This window comes from Marmota marmota, unplaced genomic scaffold (assembly GCF_001458135.2).
Source record: "Marmota marmota marmota unplaced genomic scaffold, marMar, whole genome shotgun sequence".
Taxonomy (NCBI): Eukaryota; Metazoa; Chordata; class Mammalia; order Rodentia; family Sciuridae; genus Marmota; species Marmota marmota.
Genome location: NW_026000082.1, coordinates 18,703,830 through 18,717,844, shown reverse-complemented (window position 1 = coordinate 18,717,844; position 14,015 = coordinate 18,703,830). Strand labels below are relative to the sequence as shown.

General features: G+C 52.4%; 1 protein-coding gene across 1 annotated transcript; it reads left to right on the top strand.

The window, feature by feature from the left end:
* The first annotated feature begins 716 nt into the window (after positions 1-716).
* On the top strand, positions 717-9,533 carry Dmbx1 (diencephalon/mesencephalon homeobox 1). The gene is made up of 4 exons (XM_015484843.2): positions 717-879; positions 4,156-4,334; positions 4,615-4,963; positions 5,883-9,533. The coding sequence occupies exons 1-4, from the start codon at positions 726-728 to the stop codon at positions 6,335-6,337; spliced, it is 1,137 nt and encodes a 378-aa protein (XP_015340329.1). The 5' UTR covers positions 717-725; the 3' UTR covers positions 6,338-9,533.
* The last annotated feature ends 4,482 nt before the right edge of the window (positions 9,534-14,015 follow it).

The window sequence follows — 14,015 nt, the reverse complement described above, 5'->3', positions numbered from 1 at the left end:
AGCAATTGAACAGAGAGATGGTTGCATAAAGTAGCAAATGGATTGGGAAATCACAAAGACTAATTTTTTGGGGGGTGAGTAGTTGGGATTAAACTCAAGGCACTTGGTCACTGAGACACATCCCCAGCCTATTTTATTTAGAGACAGGGCCTTACTGAGTTGCTTAGTATCTTGCTAAATTGCTGAGGCTGGCTTTGAATTCATGATCCTCCTGCCTCCGCCTCTTGAGCTGCTGGGATTACAGGCGTGTGCCATTGCGCCCTGCCAAGACTAACATTTTTGAGCACATACAGTACAACAGGCCCTGTTGAAAAGACTTCTCTTAATCCTCACAGGAACCCCAGAAGATTGGTACTATTGTTAATCCCATCTTGCAGATGGGTAAACTGAGGGTCAGAGAACTTAAATGACTTCCCCAAAGTTACAATGTCCCTAAGTGGCAGGCTTGAGACTCCAGCCCAGGCAGAATGATTTTAGAGCCCAGGGTGTTGAATCCTATTCTGGTGTCCTGCTGGATGAATCACTGAAAGAGTGGGTAAATGAAGGAGTAAGTGCTGGACCCCTTGTGTGGGCAAGACAGGCCACTTTCTGATGGGAAGGCAAAAGCTCTTAGGGGTGACATGAGCATCCAGGCTGTGGACTGTGGATGGGTTCTGTCCCAAGGTAGTATCTAATGGCTCTGCCTCATGTCCTCTCTCCTCCCCTGTCTGCAGGCGGATGTCATTATGCAGCACTATGGGGTGAACGGCTACTCGCTGCATGCTATGAACTCACTCAGCGCCATGTACAACCTGCACCAGCAGGCAGCCCAGCAAGCCCAGCATGCCCCGGACTACCGGCCATCGGTGCACGCTCTTACACTGGCTGAGCGCCTGGCTGGTAAGGGCCCTGGAGACAGGACCATGGGGTTAGGCCCCCCCCCCGCCCCCCGTGGCCTTGAGGAGGAGTCTCTGGAAGACAAAGAGAGGAGGGTTGGGAAAGCCTATTCTGGTTGGCTCAAAAGCTCCAGGTCACAAGCCGACATGGTGGTTCAGGTTGTAATCCCAGCTACTGGGGAGACTGAGGCAGGAGGATTGCAAATTTGAGGCCAACCTGAGCAACTTAGCAAGACCCTATCTCCAAAAGTAAAATAAAAAGTGCTAGGGGCTGGGTTTGTAGCTCCGTGGTAGAGTGCTTGTCTAGCACGTGTGAGGCACAGGGTTTGAACTTCAGCATCACATGAAAAATAAGTAAAATAAAAGTATTGTGTTGAAAAAACACGTTGAAAAGAAAAACAGTGCTGGGGATGTAGCTAAGAGATAGAATGCTCCTGGGTTCAATCCCCAATGCCAAAACAAAACAACCCCCACCACACACAAAACAAAAACCAAGAGCCCCAGGTCACGTGGCAGAGATAATTCAAAATCTGGGTGTTATTCTCACTTTGGCAGCACTTAAACAAAAATCTGTGCCTGTATACGCAGTGCAGCCCATTTGCCCACACTGTGCTGGACCCTGGTGCTGGCTGTGCCTTGAAAATCCCATGACAAGCTTGTGCAAGAGGTAGCCATTAGCTAACTTGCAGATGAAGAAACCAAGGTAGACGGCTACTGGACTAGTCCAGAGTAGCTGAAAAGCAGCTGAAAGTAGCCGAAAGAGGGCTAGGAGGAAACTGTAGGCATAGGGAGTAATAAGTAATAATAGCTCCATGGTGTGAATGCCATGTATGTGCCAGCTACTGTGTGAAGTCCTCCTCCTTCTCTCTCTCTCTCTCTTCTCTCTCTCTCTCTCTCTCTCTCTCTCTCTCAAAATGTTCCATCCCCATGAAGACAGATTATTATTTTCATTTTGTGTGTAAGGAGACTCAGACTCAGACTCATGAGTGGGGTTGGAACACGAGAGCTGTGGAAGGAGAGCTTGCAGTCAGTGCAGGGTCTTCCTGTTCACTTCTGTTCTGAGACTCAGTTTCCCCTGGGATAGTGGCAGTGCCCATCCCATAGGATGGCTGAGAGATAATTGAGATAACACATACAGGGTGTTCAGCAGAGTCTCAGCCATGCTCAGAAGTCTTTAGTATCTAATACCCAAGGGAAGTACCAGGAGGGAGCTACAGCCTACCTGCCCCCAATTCCTGGTTTAATTGATCGTTGCCTTGATTGCCTTTCAATGGGTAGAGGAAGGATTCAATGACATAGGTGAGGAGCTTGTTTTCTTGGAAGGCAATGTCACCCACCCCACCCTGTCTCAGGCCAAACTTTGTTGAATCCATGTGGGCCTAGGTCTATGCCAGGCAGTCCTCAGGGACTTTAGGGAATTCCTATGGAGAGCAGGTGCCCATGGGCCATGAGACAGCATGATAGAGGAGTACAGGAGCGAATGGTGGGCAGTTCAGAGCTGCAGGACCTGCCAGTGCAGTCAGGGCTTTCTGCAGACCATGGGGTAGGCATCAGGCCTCTAAAAGCACAGCAAAGGTGGGTGGGGATGTTGCTCAGTGGTAGAGCACTTGCCTAGCATGCAGGAGTCCCTGAGTTTGATCCCTGGCACTGACAAAAAATAAAAACAAACAAACAAACAATGGCATGGCAAGGAGGGAGGAGCAGCAGGAGCCAAGGCACAGAATGGGACGGGGTCTGAGAACCCTGCCCAGGTAGGGGTGCCAGCCTGGCAGGGAGGATGTGGTGGTGGCCAGCCTACTTCTTTAGACCCTGCCAGGCCTTCAGGCAGGACTCAGAAGATAAAATGGAAACCCCTTCTCTAGATCATCATGGGGCATCAGTGCTCAGTGTGGGGATGCTGGGTGCAGTCTTGCCCCTGCTATGGCTGCTTGGAGTGAATTCCCTGCTCAACCTGGTGGTAACTTCAGCTCCTGACAGTGTTCTGGGACCCAAGGGCCAGAGCTTAGGGAAAAGGAGTCAGGGAGAATGGCTCATGTCTGTTGGTAGGGGCTGCTCCTTCTAGTGGGGAGTTCTGCCTGTGGTATAGAAAGCCTGGCCTCCCCTGCGACCACCCTACCCTTTGTACTGTTGTTCGCTTACCAGGGTGGGGTGACTAAACAGTCCTCACCCCTCTGTTGCACTAAGGTGACCAGCATGAGTTTAGGGCTTAGTCTAGGAAAGGGCTGATTTGTAAGGGATTGGGCTCCCTTTAAATGGAAGTAACATCCCCAAATCTGGGGCTTCCTGGACACTTGGTTGTCTCATTCCCACTTAGGATGTTGTGAATGACTCCCCAGGGGAGAAACTCTGCAGCCCTGTGCAGAGGTAGAGACAACTCAGGCTCCCTTCAGCATAGACAGGGCAGGATCCACCTTGGTAGGATGGGAGACAGTAAGTAGGGAGAGGCTCTAGTTTAGCAGAAGGCTGGAGGCTGGACACCACCAGCCCCAGGCAGACACTATCCTGGGTAGTTTTTGTGAACCAGACATGTGAGCAGGACCATAGAATATGATGTTGGAGCACAGTCTCTTAGTCTTCCTGTCCCTGAGGAGGCAGCCAGAGGGGTGAAGCCTGGGTGTAACAGGCCTTTATGGAACTCTCAGGGCCCTGCCAGATCAGGCTGTCTGTTCAGGAAAGTAAGAGCAGGAACCTCTGGTCCTGCCGTCAGAGACAAATGGGTCCCCTGGAGGATGAGATTTGATGCAGAGGATAGAGAATGGAGTTCTTGCCCAGTGAGACTCCTTAACTAGACCTTGAGGTGAGTACCAGCTCATGGCCTGGCTTCTCATGCTCTGATGCCACAGAAGCCTCAGTATCCAGAATTTAAGGACCATAGGGTAGTAGAACCATTGTGGTGTGGATTCTTAGATTATTAGTATTATGTAATTTCAAAATATTATAGTAGTCTGAGACTTTAAGAATCTTAGGACAATACATATCTACCCATCCCCAATACCAGCCAGATAAGAAAGACCCTGCCCAATCACATGCCTAACACCATTCTTGGAGCTGAGTTGATCTCTGTGGTCCTCATAATAGATAATGGGATGGAGAGATTTTGAAAATTTAGCCAGTGGAGAGGGGATGGGTGATTTCCAAGGGCAAAGGGCCAGCATCCAGCTCTGACAGATACCTGTGTCACTGCAGCTGGAGTGGGTCAGAGAAGGCTAAGATTCAAAACCTATTTCCCATAATTAAATGGGCCCCCTCTCCTTGCCCTCCAACGGCTGTACATTTCAAGACATCATCTTGGAGGCCCGCTATGGCTCCCAGCACCGCAAACAGCGACGCAGCCGCACAGCGTTCACGGCTCAGCAGTTGGAGGCCCTGGAAAAGACCTTCCAGAAGACTCATTACCCAGATGTGGTGATGCGTGAGAGGCTGGCCATGTGCACCAACCTGCCTGAGGCCCGGGTGCAGGTAGGGCCCAGCTCCCCAAACTAGTTCTTACAGATAAGCTCTAGCTCATCTGTCTGGCTCCTGGTTGTCCAGGAGCCAGCATTTGCTCAGTGGGTGATGAGGTGCAGCTGCTACCTCCGCTGATGGCTTCGTTGATAGGAGGGGCAATTTGGAAGGGATGGAGGGGGTGAGTTTCCTAGAGGTGGAGGCAGAGTTATTCCATCCTCCCCAGAGCACCCTGCTCCACAACAACCCCATTTCTTTTCTCCTCGCCTCTGACTGCTCCTCTGCCTGTCCCCAGGTGTGGTTCAAGAACCGCAGGGCCAAGTTTCGCAAGAAGCAGCGCAGCCTGCAGAAAGAACAGCTCCAGAAGCAGAAGGAGGCTGAGGGCTCCCATGGGGAAGGCAAGACAGAGGCCCCAACCCCAGACACCCAGCTGGAGATGGACCAGCCCTCCAGCCTGCCTGGTGGCGATGCCCCTGCTGAGCTTCACCTGAGCCTGTCTGAGCAGTCGGCCAGTGAGTCAGCCCCTGAGGACCAGCCGGACCGTGAGGAAGACCCCAGGGCTGGGACCGAAGATCCCAAAGCTGAGAAGAGCCCTGGGGCTGAGAGCAAGGGGCTGGGCTGCAAGAGGGGCAGCCCCAAGGCAGGTGAGGCTTGGGAGATGCTGCTGTCATGCTGGGGCCCCAGCTCAGGCAGAACAGGCAGGTGCAGCCTGACAGGGGCTTGAGTATGTGACGTGTGTCAGAGTAGAGGACAGTCAACAACTAGCACTCAGGGGCATGACCATAGCAGGCCTGTGCCAGATGTTCACGTTTAGTCGCTGAGTCATGGAAAGGTCTAGATGATTTGGGGGGGAGGGGCTGGGAGCCAGGGAGAAGCAGTCAGAAGCCCAGGGCAAAAATTATCAACCATTTGGAGTACTCTAATATTTCAACAACTAGGACAGATGATGGGTGAATACCATCTGGGTACCAGGATTCCCACATGCAGCAGAGACTTCTCCCCAGATTCCCTCTTTCCTTGGGCCTTGGCTCCATGTATTTTCAGCTCAGAGGTCTGGTTCCTTAGGGACCCTTGTGGAAGGGACACCTGCTGAGAGGGTCTATAGGATGGATCTTTCCAGGGCTGGGTAACCCCTTCCCATCTCTTTCCCACAGAGCTGCCCTGGGCTGAAGCCTCCCATCCCTAACCATGTTTGTGCAGAACAGAGCTCTGGCCTGAGGCAGATCTCAGACACAGATTCTAAGCCCAGGCAGGGAGACCCTAGAGACTGTGAGCTGAGCCCTGGTAGGAGGGGATGGGAGCTGAGGACAGGAGGGAAGGAGGAGCCAAGGGCTCCCCAAGGATTCAGGCACAGGAGCCTGGGCTGGAACCCTGGAGATTCCTCAGGTTCCTTCCTCTCAGCGTTCTGAGCCACACTTCTGGGGGTGCCCTGGTTCAGATGGGATGGATATAGTTTCAGCTAAAGCCTGTTTCGCTAGTGCCAAGGGATAGGAAGCAAGGGAACCCCTGCTGTCAGGCCAGTCCCCGGTCCTGAGTACTTGGTTCTTGGTTCTCTGCTTGCAGATTCCCCAGGCAGCCTGGCCATAGCTCCTGCAGCCCCAGGGGGTGGCCTTCTTGGCCCCTCCCACTCCTACTCCTCCTCCCCGCTGAGCCTCTTCCGTCTGCAGGAGCAGTTTCGCCAGCACATGGCGGCCACTAACAACCTGGTGCACTACTCATCGTTTGAAGTGGGGGGCCCAGCCCCTGCCGCTGCTGCCGCCGCCGCTGCTGCAGTGCCCTACCTGGGCGTCAACATGGCCCCGCTGGGCTCACTACACTGCCAGTCCTACTACCAGTCCCTGTCAGCAGCCGCTGCTGCCCACCAGGGTGTGTGGGGATCCCCACTGCTGCCTGCACCCCCAGCAGGCCTGGCACCTGCCTCGGCTGCCCTGAACAGTAAAACCACAAGTATCGAGAACCTGCGGCTCAGGGCCAAGCAGCACGCGGCCTCCCTGGGACTCGATACGCTGCCCAACTGACAGTCCGGCCTCCCACCCAGCCAGGGGTCTTGGGTGCCTCCTTCCCAGCCCCATGGTTATTCCCAGAAGGCTCTCTAGGAGTTAATTTTGGGAGCCCAGGAATCCTGGGGTCTGGAAGTCTCTCCCTGTCCCCTTCCTCAGAGCCCCAGGTGAAAACTACATCCCTCTGCATGGCCCTGCTTGGACCCCATGGAGGCCAAATGGGGAGGTGGTGAGAGGCTGGCTAGATCCCCTTCTCAGTATGGCCTCCTCCTTCCCTTCCCTCCCCTTCTGCCCCCTAGTCAGTTGATGTGTGGAATGTGAGATATAAATATAAATATATAAAGCTATATTTTCAGGCACTGCCTGCCCCAGGTCCCCTGTCCCCTCCTATCTCTTCTCCACTGCCACCCTTGCCTCCACCTACAGCTTCTGCACTCACTCCAGCCTTCCTCTTCTCTCCCTTCCTTGGAAGCTCCCTTGATCTCTCTGTCCCTGCCCCTCTGTCTTGCCCACTCTGGTCTCCCTCTCATGTCTGTCCCCCCTGGTGCTGGCTGTGTTGGTGTCCACAGTTCTCAAGCTGTGTCTTGTGGTCTTTTTAGTTTTAGTAATTCTGCTTCTTCCCATCTCTCTTGTCCTCTTCTCCCTCCTTACTTCTTCCCTGCCTGCCCCTGTCTCCTTCCCAGACTTGTACCCTCTCTAGGCAACAATTCCATTTCATGCCCAAATAGGCAACAAAGCCCTCATTGGAGACCCTGGAGTGGCGGGCAGGAGGTAGCCCTGGCCTCACAAACCTCCTCCCCAGGTCTGACATCTGGAAGGCTGCAAGAGCCATTTTCTCTTCTCAGTTTGGAGGTCCCACCCAGATCCAGGAGGGAGTGGAGGCAGGATGCAGGCTAGGTGGGCAGTAGAATAGACAGCATGCCTTCCTGTGCATCCTCCAAGGCCCGAGGCTGGGGTCAGTAATGGTCACCAGGTCTGACCAGGGCTCTGGAACCCTCTTTGGTAAGATTTTTCCTGATTGGAAGGAGGTGGTGGGGAGGAGTGCCTAAGAGAAAACAGGGCTGGTACTCCTCTCCCGCAATCCCAATGTGAATTTTCACATTCAGCAGTTTCTGGCTCTTCCCGGAGTACATCTGAGCCAGGAAGGTTGAACATGGGCTCCTGGTCACAGTGAAATGCAAACCACACAGCAGCACATAGTGTCAGGCTTCTGTTGACTGCCTGTTCCAGAGCCAACTATGAAAGTAATTCTGCCCGGCGAGTCACTGGCATGGTGAGGTATGTTCCTGTTTATGGCCAGGCCACTCAGCTCAGCTGACTTCCTCTCACAGTAGCAGTGTGAGCTTGGCCAAGCCTGAAGCTTCTTTGGTACCATTTCCCTGTCTGAATTAGACGGCCCAGAAGATCCTATCCAGCTCCAACATTCTGCATTCTGTGCTCACAACCTTGTTTGGCAGAAGTTCTTAGTTAAATTTAACATAACAACCACAATAACCACAGAAAAGCTCTCAGAAGGCACAGTGAATTAGAAAATTACTGTTGTCTTGTTGTGGAGCAATGAGTATAGTATACATAAACCTCTCTGTGAACACTGCCTCAGTTTCCCAGTAAGTGTAATGGGTCCCTTCTATTTCAGATGATCTGGATTTTTGTTGTTGTTGTTGTTCTTTTTAGATAGACATGGCAGTGGATGATCTAGATTTAATTCTGCTTTTCTTGAGTTCCAGTGCTAGCCTGTAGGGTCACCCCATTTCCATGCCCATGGTCAGGGAGAGGGGGATGGGTTAAACAGATTCCTTGTCGTAATCCCAAACCCTGCTTAGAGAAGTTTGAAAGACTTGTCAAGTTCCAAGGCTTATCTCCCCTGCCTCCAGTGGGTGCCCTAGTAAGATTGGTTTGCAGAACAGTCAATGCCCATCATCTTTGGGAGGTCAGCCTGGAATGGGGCAGATGGAGAAGGCTTTGGACAGGAAAAAGTGAGAAGAGTGGTAGGTTGGGCCCAGAAAACCATTTGAACAAAACAGGAAAGGTGAAACTAAGTGGATCATATCACAGGAAGGCTTCATGAGAGGTGGGCCCAAGGGGACTGGAATCTGGGTTAAAGAGCCCCACCTCTGTGTGACAAGTATCAAGGTAGGCAAATTGAGGGATTCTGAGCAGGGGGTGTCTTGCTGGGATCTGGAATTTGGAAAGTGGATCCAAAGCCATGGGAGTATCAGAGGAGGACAGACCAAGCCAAGGAATGGGACGTTGGCAAAGAAGAGTCAAGAGGAGGTTTTTGGTTTGGGAGGGTTTTTGGTTTGTGCCCATGGGCAGCTCCAGGAAGTTCTGTTTCTGAAATAAACACACATCTCATCTGGACCAGGCATGGGGGCTGTTCTTGGGTACAACTGATGACATGTGCTTTGGAATCCAATAGCCTTAGACATCAAAACCCCCTTCCAGGAAGCTTCCCCTGACCTCATAAGGGGCAAGTCCACCTGGAGTCGTATTCTGACTCCAGGAGGTTGGGCCCACCCTAGGCTCATCCCAGTTCTTTGTTAATACTTCTCTCATTCAGTTGACCCAAACCTACAAGCCCAGAAAAGTCAGGGAAGGTACAGGTGGGGTCTCAAGTCAGTTTAAGGCACCAGCCTCAAGTACTAAAAGCAGGTGGAGAGCAAGCAGAGGGTGTCCTGGCAGCTGGTAAACCTGTGTGTCCTCAAGGAGTCAGAGGGCACTAGCTTGGGTGGGCTCAACCCCTTAACACTGATGCTGGAGCCTCTCCCAGGCCTGTGGGGCCACCCTGAGGGGCGGGCAAGAGCCTGAGGCTCAATCCCTGACTGTCCCTTCTGGGAAAGCCTAATTCCTCTCTGCTCACTCCTATTTGTGGTCTCCCTTTTCCTGTTGCCTCACTCCCCCAGAGTGTGTTCCGGGGACGTGGGTCCCCACCTCAACTCTAAGGCTGGCAGACTATACGGACTGCTTTCCAAATCAGCTGTTTTGTGATCATTTGTGCTTAGAGGTTGTGCCAGCCCATGGCGAAAACACTGTGTGTACTGTATTTATTTATTCTGTTAGTTGAAGAAACAAGACTCAAACGATTCCCTTCCCCCTGCCCTGTCCCCTGAGTAGTGCAGCATGATGCTCTGTTCCGTGTATCTGTCTGTCTGTTGGTCTTACTTCCTGTGACGTTGTGACCTGTTCTTTGTCCTACTTGGCTAATAAAAGAACCTGGCAGCACAGCTCTTGATCTATGTTCATTCCCAGGGTGGCTTGCAGAGGTACCAAGTGTTTTAAGTGGCCTCTCTACTACCAGTAAGGAGGGCAGCAGGCCTGCCTCCTGATGACTGACCACTCCCACGCTGGCCTTGCAGTTCTCGCCATGGCCCCTACCAATCTGCAGCTAGTGTGCCAGTCTGGAGGGGTCACAAGGGAGCAAGAACGGAGGAGAACTCTGTGTTCTCTGAGCTGCTTGCGCCTCACCCAAGCACAGGTGGCATGGTAGGCTGGGGCAGGGGATGCCTGGGAGGGAATATTCAGGGTATCCTAGGGGGAGGGAGAACTCTTCATCCCTTCTGCTGCATTTCAAGAGAAAGAAGACCAGAGATATCCACCCCTCAGCCCTCCTCTTCCCTGCCCCACTCCCTCCCCTGAGTTCTCCAGTGTTTGCACAAGTGCCCCCACTTCCTGCCCTGCTATCAGAATGGTGATGTATGCTGGGGCTGGTGGGGTTGAGGTCCCCTCTGAGGCTTTCCTGGTAGGAGAACCCCAGCCAGCCTGAGTAGTAGTCAAGGAGCAGTTACTGGACTTCCCAAGGGCGGGGCCTGACCTCCCCACTTCCCAGGTCTCTGTGACTCCAGGAGAGCATTCTTCTCTCCCCAGTGGGGCTGAGGATTAGGGCTGGGAGCATCCCCCTTCACCTGCCTCCCCGCCTCCCTGGGAGGGGCTGATGGATCAAATGTCTGCCCCAAATCTCCCACTGCTTCCTCCCCCCTCTGCTCAGAGCCATCTCCTGCCTCCTACATACCTCAGCTTTGAGGGACACACCTTCCCTGGCATAGAGTGTACCCTGGTAACGTGGCTAGTAAAATCCCTCATTCACTTGTCATTGGCTGAGGACCTGCTGCATGCCTGGCCCTGTGCTGGGCACTGGGCATAAAAACAAGTAAGAAGAATCTGCCCTGACAATTGCAATACAGGGTGATTTAGGGTTCAAAAGCCAGGGAACTGTGGGAACACAAATGAGGGTCCCTACCTAGCTCAGCCTAGGAAGGGCAGGGAGATCTCTTGGGAAGGAGACTTTGACTGAGTCCTAGAGGGAAGGGTGTTCTGGGAGAGACTCATCATATCCAAACTACAAGACAGTCACTGGGTCCCTGGGCCCTGGAAGAGCAAGGAGACTGGTAGAGCAGGAGGACAGTGGGGGTGGTGTCAGCAAAAGAGGACAGAAGGGGAAGCTGGGAACTTAGACTCAAGCCCTGGGGCCAGGACCTGGGGGGCACTGGAAGCGATGACCAGACTTGCGTTTCAGTCACCCCACCCCTGACTTTGTTGCATGGTGGTTTGTGCAAAGGAGCTGGCAACAGTGAAACAGGGGAGAACACTCACATCCTGGTGAAGGTGGCATCTTCTGGACTTGGTGGGGGGAAGGGATGGGGTCACACCGATGAGAGATTTAAGAGGCAAAATCACCATTGTGACTGAAGGATGGGAGGGGTCAAGGGTGCTCCCCCAATCTCTGGCTGAGCTACAAGGTAGATGGAGCCCTCTGCACTGTTGGGGCTGGGGTGAGTGTCTGGGAATGCCCCTGAGCTCAGGTGGTCCGTCTTGTTTGGTGCATTTGAGGAGTCTTCGATTTATTCCAGGGAAGATATTGAGCCTCTGCGTGGTATTAACTTGACAAATACGTATGTAGCACTTTCTCTTTGCCTGTTACCTTATAAATAAGTCATTTAATCTTCATGCAACTCTGTGAGGTAGGCACTGTTATTATCTCCATTTAACAAATGGGGAAAACAAAAAAAAAAAAAGGGGGGGGGAACAGAGGAACAGAGTGGTTAAATAGCTTGGCTCAAACCACAAACTAGTAATGGGTCAACCAAAGTATGGGCCTGGCTAACCTTGGAAACCACGCTCTTGAACTTGGTGGTTGTCAATAGTGACATGGCAAAAAAATCCACTTTACTAGATGAGATCACACAGAGAGAAGCCTGAGGTCAGGACCTCCAGGAAATGCTGGCTGTGATGCAGAGCATTTTACTGACGGAGTCAGGACAAGCCAAGTCCCATTTGCTATTTACTGTGGGCCCCTTTCCTGTCCTCAATTTTCTCTTCTGTTGAATGGGAAAATAACCATGTCTAGCCTGCTTGCTTCCTGGGAGGCTCAGATAAGATAAAGAGGAGATGTTGTGGGGGGAGGCCTAGAAGGTGAGCAGTAATGTGTCCAGCATGCAGTAAGTGCCCAGGCAGCCCATGGCGGTGAGATGGGAAAGGCAAGAGGGCTCTCTCCAAAGCTTCTCCCCCTTTAACCAGGCGTTGGCCTCATGTTCTTTCAACCTGGGGGTCTGGTTCCTTGGGGGCCCTTAGGGACACCTGCTGAAGGCCCTGGGGGATGGACCCCTTTAGGGCGGGCACCCATTCCCCATATCTTTCCCACAGAGCTGCCCTGGGCTGGAGCCCCCCACCCCTAATCTCTCATTCTCCTTTTGCTTCTGGGAAAGCCGATTAGGAGGCCTCCTGCCCGCCCCCCTGACAAGTTTGTCTGAACTTCCAACAAAGGCCCTCAGAGACTGCAGAGGGAGGGCTCCTGCACCCAGGAACCTGACACCACTGGCCAGGATCACCCCAGCAGCCTAGGAGGCGGCTCTGTGGCTCTGCCCACTCTATGACAGGCAGGAATGTGCCTCTAAGAGGACCTGTCCCACAAAAGCCTGGGGGCCCTGGGCTGGGACAGGCTCAGGACCTCTTTGCCTGGTAGCCCCTCACATCAGGGAAGGTGGCAGGGGCCATGGCCTAGGAGGGCAGGTGGGGATATGCATGCATCCTCGCACACAGTGACACACTCCTAATTACACACATGTACTCCACTCCACCCCACAACACTCATAATCTCTCATACACATGGGTCATGCTGGCTTCTGCACTAGACCACAAGTCCCAGGGTATCTGCCTTCCTGTCTCTCACACTCATGCCCACACCCTTCAAATGTCAGACACACAGCCCACCACCTGCCACCTGGATACTCCCCACATACCTGCCCCACCCCACGTATGCATTCTTCCTGGCTTACTCACACTCCAGACAGCCAACCAAAGGCTGAGACTCCCCCTTCTAGACAGGCCTCTCAAGACAGGCCACCTCTGGCCCGAGAGATACTCAGTGATTGCTGCTATGCTTGTGAAGATATTGGCCCGTTGGCCAGACAAGGGTCCAGTGCCAGCCCTGCTGCCACTTGAACACTCACGGCCATTCCTATTTATCTATCTGGATGTGCTGCCCTGAGCCCAACGCCTCATACATAGTCTGTTCCCTGCCGGGGCCACCTTCATGGGCCCCCATGAAGGTTTGCCCAGGGCCCTGGGTTCAGAGGGCCTCATAATATTCTGAGGCTGCCATCTTGAAATCTTTCATTTTTTGTGGGGCCCCAAATTTTCATTTTGTGCTGGGCCTTACAAATTGTATAGCTGGTCCCACTCCCTTATTGTAGTCTCTTTCATCACAGTCTCCCTCAGGCTACTCACTAGGCCTTTCTGTGGCTTTCTACCCCAATGCCATCATTTCCTCTCCTAGCTGGGGCTTCCCTCTCTGGCCCAACCCTTACCAGACAGCTGAGTGTGATGGTTCAGGGAACCACTAAGAGCACACTGTACTTTCTAATGTCACCATGGGGCTCAGTATTCTCATCTGTGAAACAGAACTAATGATAGTACCTACATCAGAGTTCTTTGTGACCATTAAATGAGATAATATCTGTAAAACACTCAGCATAAGTTTGGCATATAATAAATGCTCAATAAATGATTTTGGTTTGGTTTGGTTTGATACTGGAGATTGAACCCAGGGGCACTTTACTGCTGAGCTACATCCTGAGTCCTTTTTTAGTTTTTATTTTGAGACAGGGTCTTGCTAAGTTACTTAAGGCCTCACTAAATTGCTGAGGTTGGCCTTGAACTTGCAACCCTCCTGCCTCAGCCTCCTGAGTCCCTGGGATTACACGTGTGTGCCACCACACTGGCTCAATAAATGCTTGTTATTAGCGTTATTATTACACTCTTATAAGTGCTAGCAAACAAAAATAGACTCAGTCCTGTATTTAGTCTAGCAAGTAAAACAGAGATTACTGGAATAATTGCCTGTACATAAATGTAAAGCTGCGGGGTGAATGCGGAGCACACATGCCTCTGAACTCAAAGGGATTATAGCAGACAGGGGAGGCAGCCTGAGGTTAGGTAGGATCGGGGATCAATGTAGGGCAAGTCACGGCTTTGTTAGAGGCTAGACTTGGAGCTCAGGATGGGGTCAGGGCAGAACTCAATTTGGGGTAGGACTGGGTTCCTCCCAGGGCTGCTGTCAAGTCCGTTTCATTTCTAGCACTGACTCACAGTGGTTCGTTTAATAAGCTTCCATGAACCTGTTTCATCATCTGTAAAAAGGGAAGACCTTCCCGGACCCCCAGGTTTGTGGGAATTGAATGAGATAATACTGAACATGAGG